The sequence below is a fragment of the Chaetodon trifascialis genome, chromosome 1 (genome assembly GCF_039877785.1).
Source record: "Chaetodon trifascialis isolate fChaTrf1 chromosome 1, fChaTrf1.hap1, whole genome shotgun sequence".
Classification (NCBI taxonomy): domain Eukaryota; kingdom Metazoa; phylum Chordata; class Actinopteri; order Chaetodontiformes; family Chaetodontidae; genus Chaetodon; species Chaetodon trifascialis.
Genome location: NC_092056.1, coordinates 26,628,219 through 26,640,897, shown reverse-complemented (window position 1 = coordinate 26,640,897; position 12,679 = coordinate 26,628,219). Strand labels below are relative to the sequence as shown.

The following is a 12,679-nucleotide window of genomic DNA, read 5'->3' as shown; positions in this document are numbered from 1 at the left end:
ACCTGTAGCTCATTTGCTGCGTGTCGTCCTCTCTCTGCCCCCTTTCCTGTCGCATAAAGGCTAAAAATCCCCCCCAAAAATACTTAAAAAGAAACAATGAATCAAATAGCTGTGTGTGTGTGTGTGTGTGTGAAAGTGGTCGCTCATTGTGATGCACCCACAGATGATGACGCCTTCCTGATTACATTCACTGTCACCGCTGTCATCAGCCTGGTTTCCAGCTCCAGATGAAAGACAATGCTAGCTTTTAGTTGATGAACTTCAAACTGAACTGAACACCAAATGAATGCCAGTGTCACTGTGTGTTTGCTGGATGAGTACATAAACAGCTATTTGTAAACACATTCACCTTATCAACTACAAATGGTGACAATATAACATGTCGTTTACAGCCGGTTGCGCTGCCTCCCACAGGGCAAACAGATCAGCTGAAGGAGCCTGAAGGGATCCTTATCGAAACTGTTGGCTTATATAATATGTTTAGTTCAGTTAACAAATATTGACAGATTAGTCGTTAGTGGTTTTTTTTTTTTAACTCAAATACCGTTATCTGTATCAGACTGGCTTTACACAACCCAGTGTAATTGAGAACAGTACAACAACACAGCCTGGTAATGCAGCAACAGGCACAATGTTCCACACACTACAACACATCAGTTTTCCAAAGACATCAACACCTTTGCTGTTTGCTACCCAGTTGGGGAGAATACGGGTTCAGAAGATAGCTGCTGACACCCCTGTAAACCACTGTACACAGCAGATAACACAGCTCCGTCCTGATTTTCTCTCTCCACACTTATTCAGTTAACCCCTCAGGACCATCCATTTCCACCAATCCTCTAATCCTCACTTTGAATTCTCATCCTCAGACACTGGATTGCTGGCAGTGGAACAACCACATCTGCCTTTCAACAGGATTCGCAGAAATAGTGCCTGAAGCTTTTATTTTTTAATTACAGAGAAAGGCCTACTGCTGTGACAAACAACATAGGGTGGTGTGCAATAATTGGTTTGGGTAAATGTACCAAAACCAGAGAAAATAAGAGCATTTCATACTGTACATCTTGCATCCATTGCTATGTGTGGAGTAGTTTTCTTGTATACATATATTCTTGGTTATTTAGATGTCATACTTAATGCCAATATGTCAGAAGACTAATCTTGTAAATGAAGGCTGCCTATACATAAGTGATATGGGCCAGGTGAGGGAAGCACTTTCAGCCAGTCTGCAGTGGCACACACCCACAATTACTTGAAATGACAAGTTGGTTGGCAGTTGGTTATCGGAAAAAATGAGAAATGTCACGTAGTCAACCGTTTAGGTTGTCACTGCTTTTTATCTATGGATTCTTTTAAGATATTCTTCCTGCTACAGTGTGACACCCTTGAAAAGCCTGACTGGTACTTTGTTGCTCCTGAAACAGTCTACCACTTCCCCTTTATTCCCTTGTTAGTATGTCTGTTTTTAGCCTGGCCTCTGGGCCCGCTGCCTGCTGCTATCAAATGAAAGCAAGCTAATCAGATTGTTAGAAGATCCTGTCCTGCTCTGCCCTAAGGGCATCTTAATGACAAATCACACACTGCCACACCATCAATCACACCACTTAACCTAGTGGCTTTATGACACCACAAACCGCTGTACTGCTGGCTTTGTGGAACTGCGTTAACCACCAGACAGGCTTTACCAAGCGTGCACCCTCCCCTCAACCCTGTCAGTCATCGGAATGCATGTGGGTGAAGCCTGACTGACCTTCAGATGATGGAGGCCAGCGCAGGCTAGTTTCCCAGCCACATGTGACATAGTGTAGTAGTTGCTACAGTTGCAGTTCTTGTCCTACTTGTGATTTTTGGAAAGCCAGGTTTGCCCTGTTCTCAGCTGGAGCGTTAGTCGGCTGAAGTCAAACTTCTCACCCCTACACAGAGGAAAAATCTATTTCTGCCTCATTCTTTTTTCTCTCTGATCCACTGATTTGTATTCTGCCCATGCTACGGCAGCAGAGATGCTGATAGGATGTGATTGCTGCCTGCCTGCCGAGTTCTGTGGAGCCTCCAGACACCAGGAGCTGATGAGGGAATTGGGCCTTCAGATAACTTTTTTTCCCCTCTAAAGGCAGTCCTGTTTTCCCCTCACCCAACCACAAGTGACAGAAAAACCTGCTCCATATGGGCAAAGAGTGGTCTTTATAAAGGCAGCTGAAGTTTCTAGTCAATTCGCATCTTGACAAACAGTTCTCCTTTCACTGAATTCCTTTCAAGTTCACTGGCTGAGAGCCTGATGATGTAATCCATTTGCAGTACATTGCAGTAGAATTTGCTGGGGGATTGAATGAGCTCAGTATCTTGATGTATTAGAGTTGGTTGAAACTGGTGGACGAAGGATGTACTGAGAGTGATCTGAGAATGTGTTCATAGTGACTCCAGAATGTATGTGACATGGTTTTATGGATGTTTCTAATACCCATCCATCCATCCATTTTCTATGCCGCTTATCCCTTTCAGGGTCACGGGGGGCCGGAGCCTATCTCGGCTGTCAATGGGCGGGAGGCGGGGTACACCCTGGACCGGTCGCCAGCCGATCACAGGGCACAAACACACAACTATTCACACTCACACTCACACCTAGGGGCAATTTAGAGTCACCAATTAACCTAATGAGCATGTTTTTGGTCTGTGGGAGGAAGCCGGAGTGCCCGGAGAGAACCCACGCATGCACGGGAAGAACATGCAAACTTCACACAGAAAGACCCGAACCGGGAATCAAACTGGCGACCTTCTTGCTGTGAGGCACACGCACTACCTGCTGTGCCACCGTGCAGCCCTGTTTCTAATACATTTCAAATATTTCTACATTCCACTTCTAATTCTTTAAAAACAGTGAGTTATGGTTTAGAAACCCAGAGGGAACGGCCCTGGTCTGTTTAAGACACTGGAAACTTTTTCATGCTGAAGTAGTTTCAGCTTGCTGAAACACTGATTCAGTTACAGTTCAGCCTTTGTTCTTTCAAGTGTGTTTGAACTTGTGGTTGCTGCAGTGCTCTCCTGTTTTCACACACTGCCAAATAAGCAGTGTAAATCGCTGACATTATTTTATGCTAATGGTGTACAGACTTGGAACCTGATGCATAATTAATGCAGAGGCCCATGAATTCAAATAAACACATTTCAGTAGTGCTTAGTTATTATCCCTTGGTTTCCCATCAGGTTCAGGAGTGGTTCTGAGTCTGCACAGCACCCAGCAGAGCAGAGGACCAGAGGATCGTGCCTCTTTCTCTGTTGCTCTTGTGTTACTTGATGCATTGTCTACTTTGTTTCATATTAGCTGTCATCATGAGTTGGCTGAAAGGCACAAGTGCTGTATAGCTTGCGAGGGTCATGTGGTGACCAAATCCTTTGTAACTTCATCGTAATAACTCAGCAGTAAGAAAACATAAAAGAATACTAAAATGAAGCATGAAATTGACAGTGATGGGTGGTGATTACATGGCAACCTTTGCAAAAGTAAGTACTATGTGTTTTTTGTACTGGTTACTCTCCTGCCACTCTCCAAAAGGTTTATTTGGTTTGAAACAGGTAGAGGGTGAAGTCTGGCAGTGACGCATAGTAGGAGTCCACTCAGATCATATAGATAATCCGTAATCTCTTTGTAGAGCTTCAAACAACATCTAGAAGCCATATATGAACATACTGTATGGAGAATACATCCAGGACACAACACCTTTAATTAAAAAAATATGGTGCCCAAAGGAGGCTCAATGTCAAACATAGATCAAGATATTAATCCAAGAAAAGCTAAATTCAATTGAGAAAAGCCAGTGATGAGCAAATGAGCAAATGTTAATGTGGCTGACTATTACTCAGCCACAGTAGTATCTGTCAGGATCCAGGACCGTTACATTTTGTATTTGTATTTGTACTGAAATGCCGCACTCCTTCTCAGTCATGGAACACAAGTACAAAGGCTTGAAGTGATAAGTGAGCACTGATTGTCTGACGCTGGTGCTCATGTTGTTCCCTGTGGCTGTCTCACAGCTAGACTTGTCTTATAATCCCCACTGCTCACAATCACACTGAATAATGTCGGTGTCTGTGCTGACAGAGTGATAGACCAGATCCTGAGATGGCTGCAGCTTACTGAAGCTAGAATTATAATGGAGATGTGCTAGGGCCCAACTACCCCAGCAAAACACACACACACACACACACACACACACACACACACACACACACACACACAGTCACGCTCTTATAGCTGCGAGATTTATCTTTGTATTCTGTCTGCGTAGCTTCATGGGAAGCTATGATGAGTGTGGTTGCCATAGGTAACGCATGTGTGCATGTGGTTGGAGGTAATTAGTAGACGGCAGAGTTTGTGAGGGGGTTTATTCAGGGACAGCAAGGGACAACATGTTTTCAGTCCAGCACTTAAAGTCATGAATTAATCTTAGCTTCATTAATATTGAGAGTATTTCTCCTTTTTTACAGTCCATGTTCTTAAGATAAACTTGTGGTCTCAGATGGGCTTCATGAATTGAAATGAAGTTGAAAATACTGTGTTTTCAACCCCATCAACAGCCAGTCCTCATATCTACATTACAAAATGATCTTCAATTTCAGCTATTTATAGTGTGATCGTTTTTGGTGATCATCAGCTCTGAGGTTCAGGTTTGATGAAATTTAAGCACCTAAAGCTCCTTGAATAGGTGAGAGAACAGCCGCTTGTAACTGCTTGGACTGGGTTTCTTACAGTGGTCTTTGTACCTTGTGAGTAACAACTGATGCAGCAGGTGTTATGTTGAGGAATCCTGGGTTTAGAGATAACACATGTCAGGGAGTTTATCCTTTACAATAAACTTGATACTAACATGGAATTTACCATGTTCTCATGTCTTTAGACTGTTAGCGTGCTTACATTTGACCGCTGATGGGAACGTCATCGTTTTGCAGGTATTTGTTGAGAATCCAAAGTATTGGACAATTTCAAATTTTGACCTGATGATGCCGTTTGATGAAAAGTTCATTCTTACAGTTCATCCTGAGGGGGACACGATTGTCTGTATGCTAGTCCATCCAATATCTGTGGGGATGTTTCACTCCAAACCGCAAATCTTTGACCTTGTGTTGGCAATAGAGGAAAAGTCAGGGGAACACCAAGGTCAGGTTCCTTTGTCTGGTAGCCACAAATGTGTGTCCAAAACTAGCTAAACTAACATTATTACAATAGCAAACCTGTACATTCTATACATCAGCATGTTGGCATTGTCACTGTGAGCATGTTAGCACACTGATGCCTCTGTGCTGAGATTTTTGCTGGTTTCACTGCCACTGTAGATTCTCCTACATGCATGGAAAGAGAGGTTTGAGGTGAGGGCGTTGCAGTGTGCAACTTCACCTCTAGATGCCAGTTAATCATACACACTGGACCTTTAAGACAGAAGAATGGACATAAAAGTAAATCGTTTTCTGTGCATCATAAGAGGTGTTGAATCAAGCTAAATTGAGTCATCATTAACACATATATGAACCCAGCTTTACCCTCTTCTAGCTTTGAGTCAGAAGGTGGAGGAACAGCACATTCATACACAGATTAGTGTGTACCTTCCTTGTAAACTGGGATCTATAGCCTTTCCCTTCATTTTCAATGTACACATGCATCTTTTGTGCTAAACTCATGTCCCCTCCACTATAATAAGCAGCTAAGTGAGTCCAGACAGGCCTGCTGATTGCCTCAGCTGCTGACGTGTGAACAGCGTATGACAGAGAGAGAAAGCTTTAATCCATCAGTCATTACAACAATAACAGCACACACAGGTAGTTACGTGCTGTGTCATTGGAGCTGTTATTATTTTTCCATTATCATTATTCCTCCCTTCTCGCTCTGTGTGAAATAGTAGGTGGTTAGTTGATTCATCCAACGTGCATGGACTGTACTTGTCACGTTGTTGTTGAAGATGCCAACAAGCGTTGATGTAATGAGAGGAAGTACATGACCAGATCACACCAACGTAATTCTACACACATGCTTTGCCTCAATATGGGTATGCAGGTGTGTGTTAGTGTGTGGATGCAGGTTGGATATGGTAGGGGAGGAGAATCAAGTTAGAATAGCTCTATATTTTAAATTACGATTGTGACCGGGGTTTCAGTGCTAATGCTGCTGCTAATGAAAGACCATCGGGTTTGGAAAAAAATTAATAAAAATTAAACTCAAGTGACGCTTTCTACATCCCTGAATTTACTGGGCCATCTTTGCTGTCTAGGGCATCTAAAGTAGAAGCAGTTACATTTCAATGATGGTTCTCAGAGTGAAAGTTAATTTTTGACCTTGAATAGTGACAAAATAATCTCAACTCAAGGTCCTTTTACTAACTTCTGAAGCTTTAACCTCATAGGCCTGGAGTCAGTCAGTGAACCAGTCATCCAACCCACCTGTTATCACATGACCAAGCTAAGACAACTCTACCACATGTGGGTGATGAGTTTGATGATGATGATGATGATGATGATGATGATGATGCATCTGTTTCCAGGATCAGGACTGTGGTTTATTTTCCAGTCTGAATGCTCAGCACAGTCTTACCAAAATGTGTGGCATCAGCTGAGACTGTGACACATGGATGATGTGTTGTGACAAATGCTGTGAAGGTGAAGGCTTTGTGCCTTGAACACTTTACAGCCGGTGGACCAAATATCTGGTCCACTGTATGTAAAAGTCACCAGCAAAGCACATTCAGTGCCATCTGTCTGACAGAGTCTAAGCATTTTTAAGGCCACAAAGTTCATACTTATTTCTGTTACAACTGTTCTATCAAGTGTTGTCTTATAAAGTCTTCCTCTTTGGCAGGGCTTAAAGCTGCAGTATGTAAGATTAAGAAGAGAGCAGACTTTGACAATTTGAACCAACACAAGTTCCACGTCACTCCCCTCCCTCTCTGCTGCACTCATGCCCTGCCTCCAAGCCCCTCCTCCCTGCGGCATCTGTGTGGCTGCCATGACAACCAGTAACGTTAGCCTTAGCATCAGAAACAAGTTAACTCTGCCCAGCCGCTACATCACAGTCGCTAACATACCATACATGCTGTGGAGTGTTACTGTAACAATCACCATAGCTTTACAGTTATTTGTTGTTTTAGCCGTATGTGCTGTTGTTGGCAGCGGCAGGTTAGGCAGTTTCTCCTTTGCAGGTGGCTGTTGCTCCGCCATAGCTTTCACTAGCCTCCTGGCGCCGCTCAGCAGCATTAGCGGAGGGAGGGGTAGTTCGCAGCGTGTGCAAGTAGTGATTGACAGATGTCAGACACTCCCTCAGATGCTCCTCTGGCTCTGGTTGTTTTGTGTCGGGCACGGTGGATTCTTGCAAATCGCAGTAGGGGGGACCAATGGAGCCGTTTTTTTTGTTGTTTTTTTTTTTTTTTCACAGATTAGATGTTTCATGCGCTGCTGTCTGGGCAAAGGGACAGTTTTAGGAAATATGAGAAAAATTACTTTTATACAAGTTACCTGCTGCAGCTTTAACCATGAGTAAAAAACAATCTTACTCTTGGTTATATTTAGGTAATCAAAGTAAATAATAGTTAGATTATTTTTTTTATGGTTAGGAAGAGTTTTTTGGGGGTTAAAAATATAGTTAGGCATGAACAATTTGAACTTCAGATCACAGTCAGGTTGTTCATTGTTGGACAAGGGTCCTCTGGACAAAAGCTTGACAACAACATAACTGCGAAGTGCATAGAAACAACGCACATTTTGCATGGCTGAATTATTTTCCTCGACCACATTTGGTGGGAACTGACTCACAGACTCAAAAAGCTGATCTGGAAGAGCACCTGTGTTTTATGGAATCAGGTGAGTTTGACACTTCCAAAGTCAGAGCCTTTAACAATCATGCCACTCTGACAGTTATTCCCATATAATCTGAATGCAGAAACAACCTGGCCCAGTGATTGCTGTGTCATTTAGAAACACTCTAATCTTTCCTGCATTGTGCCCGAAGAGTTCATTTGATAGCTCTTCCTTACACCTTAATAACACGAAGCAGAGTGTTGCAGCCAGTGGGATTTAAAAGCACTGAGGATACTGACTTTAACAAGCTTGATGTTTTATTTAAGAAGGTGACATTCTGGCCACAGTTTCACATGTTTGTGTGTGCAAGAGAGAGGTTTGAGGTTCTAGTGCAATCCTGAGTGTGGACAGATAATGAATCCATGCGTGTTGTACACACCAATGATAGTTTCAAATGAAAACTAACGTTCTGTTGCTGAAAACCCAAGATTGTCAGAAAAATCTAATTAGCTGATCTGTTGAGCCAAAGGGTTCTTATTCAGCAGATTTCAGCTAATTGTGGTTGTAAATTGTTGATATGACAACAACAAGCAGACAGGCGGGGTGAAAGGAGTATCTACCTCTAGCTTTTTTAGAGTAGCCTGTGTGACAATAACACGCTGGAATCCAGGCGAAGAATGTGTCAGAGGCTTAATAAGAGTTAGTAAATATGGCTATTAGTACGATTGGTAGTGCAGTCAGTACTGTTACAACTTTCACATGACAGGAAGGAGCTGAATGGAGCTTTAATAATCTGTTTGGTCAGTAACAGGTTAATGAAGCTGACTTTTCTGCTTCCTGTTATGACCAGCAGAATGCCAAACACTTTGCACGCTGTGTAAAACGTAAATAAAACAGAATGTGATCACTTGCTAACCATCCATCCATCCATTATGCCGCTTATCCCTTTCGGGGTCGCGGGGGGGCCGGAGCCTATCTCGGCTGTCAACGGGCGGGAGGCGGGGTACAACCTGGACCGGTCGCCAGCCGATCGCAGGGCACAAACACACAACCATTCACACTCACACTCACACTCACACCTAGGGGCAATTTAGAGTCACCAATCAGCCTAATGAGCATGTTTTTGGTCTGTGGGAGGAAGCCGGAGTTCCCCGGGAGAACCCACGCATGCACGGGAAGAACATGCAAACTTCACACAGGAAGGCCCGACCCAGGAATTGAACCGGCGACCTTCTTGAAAGATGTGGAATGCTCCAAAAACACCTGTTTGGAACATTCCACAGGTAAACAGGTTCATTGGTAACAAGTGATAGTATCATATATAAAGGACATTACTACACAGCGTCCCAACTTTTTTGGAATGGATTGTGAGGCTAATGAAGTGCAATACAACAAGGTGTATTTCTAATATTTAGGCCACTCCATTTATAACCATGAGGGTGCATTTTTGGCCTGATCTTTCTGATGGTATCTTAAAGCATGTGAAAACAAGCTCTCTTTCAGTGTTACTGCATACTCCTGTCCCTGCATTTTCCTCATGCTTTCATTTCGTAGTCCCACCACTGTGAAACTGGACCAAACCAACAACAGTCAGCTGTGGGCCTTTCTCTATTTTGATTACAAAATACAATGCCTCAGGCACTACTTTAGAAATAATTGGGAACAGAGATGCAGCCCAGCGTTTCTGGCTGAGGTGGAATGAGGACTCGACAGTCGTGAGCTGCTCTTCTTCTGCGCAATCTAGATAGAACTTTGAAATGGAGCCGTGTGAGCTGCTGCAGCCAGCGCATCCTCAGGATGCACCATTGTCTGCTGTCGTCATTATTGGCAGCTGCAGGGTAGAAACCAGCAGGTACTCTGACACTAGTTCACACACATGACACGCTGAAAATGAATCAGCCATTAGTGATGGCGGAAGACGTCTCAGGATTTCCACCGTGTGAGAAAGTGGAGATAAACCTTTGGTCAGCCTGATCACTTACTGTAGCCACAGTGACGTACGAATGAGCTTCATGACCACACCAGTGCTGCGTGTCACTTGCTAGTCAACCTCAAAGCACCTTCACTCATTACTACACAGACACACACTTACCTGCAGTGTTTGTGTCTTCACTGTCTCATTCTCCTGCATTTCATTTTTTTGCTAATCATTTGGATCCTGCTAAGTCTGTCCGTCTACATGTGTTCAGATTATTTCTCTTTTTTGTGAGATGACTTTTTCAGGACTTTACTGTGTATTTTGATTTCCTGTATGTCACCCTATTAACTTGCTTTTGTCTTCTCTTACAGGGAAGTAGAGGAGGAGTTGGAGGTAGTGTGGCAGGCAGCAACCAGGGAGAACCAGCAGATGAGGGAGACTCTTTTGGACTCAAAGCTCCCTGTAAACCTCCACGGATGGGCCGATTCCTGCAGTGCCTCTCGGGGCTGGCCTTCTCAGGCTCCCGATGAGGCCACTACATCCACCCAGCATCAACACCACGGCTCTCAGCCGCTCTTCTTCACTTCTCATCAAAGCCCTGAGCTCCAGAGAAAGGCCAAATTCAAATCTGACTCAGATCAGCAAAACATCTCATTGGATGAAAAGCATAAGCATGGACTAGATTTCTATTGCTAAAATCCAGGAACCATAACCCCTGTTGAAGGGTCGTTTACAGCCCTAAACGTGTCAACATACAGGCGTTTGCCAGGTTGATGGTTTCACGGATCAAACTGTAAACTTGCACCATCCTGTGTAACAAACTTGTAAGTGTATTTAACTACATTGTCATCCTGTTTCTCTGGTGGAGGCCAGTATGTACAGTTAAGTTTAATCACTTTTTTTCTCCGGCGAGGAAAATGAATGAATAATTCAGCTCAGTTTTCAGATCATCAGTCTGGGTGGTCAGACAGACCTCCATCCTATACATAAAGATTTTTGCCATTAAAAAAATTTATTTGTTTTTTGAATGAGTCTCAGGATCTTATAGTTAAGTGTCATTTAGGGCTATTGTGCCCTACAGAACATAGCCAATGTTGTCATCTGCTGGACACATGTGGTAATGGTATTATTATCACAGCAGCAGCGTTACATAGTGCACATCAGGTAGACCAAATCTGTGTGTGTTGTGTGTTTGGACACAATTTTAACAATTACTTCCTGGACTGTGCATACAGACACACACACACACACACACACACACACACACACACACACACACACACACACACACACACACACACACACACGGAAAAGCTAATCTTTAATTTACAACTAAGGGAAAGGAAACACCAGACTGAATACGTGTCATCCACACACTTTAGAAAGCTGTTTTTCACAGGCAGTCAAAGTGACTATATGTTCAAGAGACACTGTTGATGGTTTTTTAAGGGGATTTCTTTGTTTTGAAAATCAGAAATAGAAAGTAAAAGAGTGAAAAATGTGTTCAGGGAGAATAAATGACAAAGTAATGCACATACATTTATACATGCTTGGCTCCATTTTATCATTACCTTTGTTAATTGTCACATTATATTTTGGATTATGGCCGATTTAGCTGAATTGATCTTGAACTGAACTGATTGATTTTGACCTGCACATAAATCCACTGTAGACACAGTGGTGGAGTGACTATTAAAGCAGACTTTTTGTTATGATTGTTATGTATTCCTATTCACCTGTTTTGTTTTGGTGTATCCTGGATGCTGTGTGCCATCCTGGGCACAAGGTGGTGTGTGTGTGTTCTGTTCTGTGTCTGCCCTTGTTACAGGTCGGGAGGTGTGATCGGCCGGTGCTCCTACTTAAGGGGGAGGTCGGCGGATCGTCTCCCTCTCTTACTTCTCCTTCCGTTACCAAGAGAGGGCCGTGTTAGAGTGTGTTGCTGCCGCTGTGGTCATTGGCTGACACTGTGGGCTCTTTTCGATTCCGCCACCAGTGCGGCAGAAGCATGGCGCAAAGTCAGGTCGGCTTCGCCGATGGGGCGTGGCGCACAGAAACTTGGGTATTTTCGTGCATTGCGCTGCCGGCACATCTCCTCCCCCTTCTCATCTCAGTCCCACCCAGCGGCGCAACTCAGAAGGAGGGAGGGGGGAAGGCGTGGAGTGGGTTTGACACAGCCGAGTCCAATCTTCACCAATCACAGCAGCTTCTCGCCTCACCTTTAACAATCAATTAATCAATCAATCAAACTTTATTTCTTTAGCACCTTTCATACATAAAAATGCAGCACAAGGTGCTTGACAAAAGATAAAAACATAACATAGCAATATAAAAGCAACTACCCCTCCCAACACACCCGCAGACATACGTCATGCACACACCCACCCGCACAGAACCACACACATACACATACCCACACACACCCACCCCAACGAAAATGGCAGGGCACTGAGGCATCATGAGAGGAAAAAGGAAAAGAAAACCCCTACAGGGAGCTCATCCGCACTGCGAAGGATCACCGGCCGTGGCCACAGGGAGCGCCGCCGCAACAGAGACCCCCAACCCAGACAAACCGGGTGGACTCCACACGCAGTGCAGAGCCCCCCAGTCCTCTGGGCCCGAGGGGTCCCCAGGACGACGCCCCGGCGGGCAGACCAGTGTGGATGCCCCCCTTGAGGAAGCACTGGGGCTAAAACCTAAAAGACAATAGAATTATAAGACCTAGAACCTAAAAGACAATAGAATAAAGGACCTAAAACCTAAAATTGAATAAAATGAAAGGACCTAAGAGCTAAAAGAAAAACGTGTCTGAGTTAAAAGAGTATAAGAAATCAATTGAAAGCTAAACTAAAAAGGTGAGTCTTGAGCCTTCTTTTAAAAATATCAACAGTCTCTGCGGTCCTGATGCACTCTGGCAGGCTGTTCCAAAGCTTCGGACCATAATGGCTGAATGCTGCTTCCCCGTGGGCTTTGGTCCGAACCCTTGGA

General features: G+C 43.9%; 1 protein-coding gene across 2 annotated transcripts in view; it reads left to right on the top strand.

Annotated features, from left to right (window-relative positions):
* cep89 (centrosomal protein 89) overlaps positions 1 to 11,408 on the top strand; it is a 57,146-nt gene extending 45,738 nt beyond the window's left edge. For both annotated transcript variants that reach the window (XM_070970565.1, XM_070970573.1), the window contains one exon: positions 10,066 to 11,408. In XM_070970565.1, the coding sequence (XP_070826666.1) occupies positions 10,066 to 10,390 (325 nt within the window). In that variant the 3' untranslated portion in view covers positions 10,391 to 11,408. The remainder of the gene's footprint in view (positions 1 to 10,065) is intronic.
* Positions 11,409 to 12,679: the final 1,271 nt, after the last annotated feature.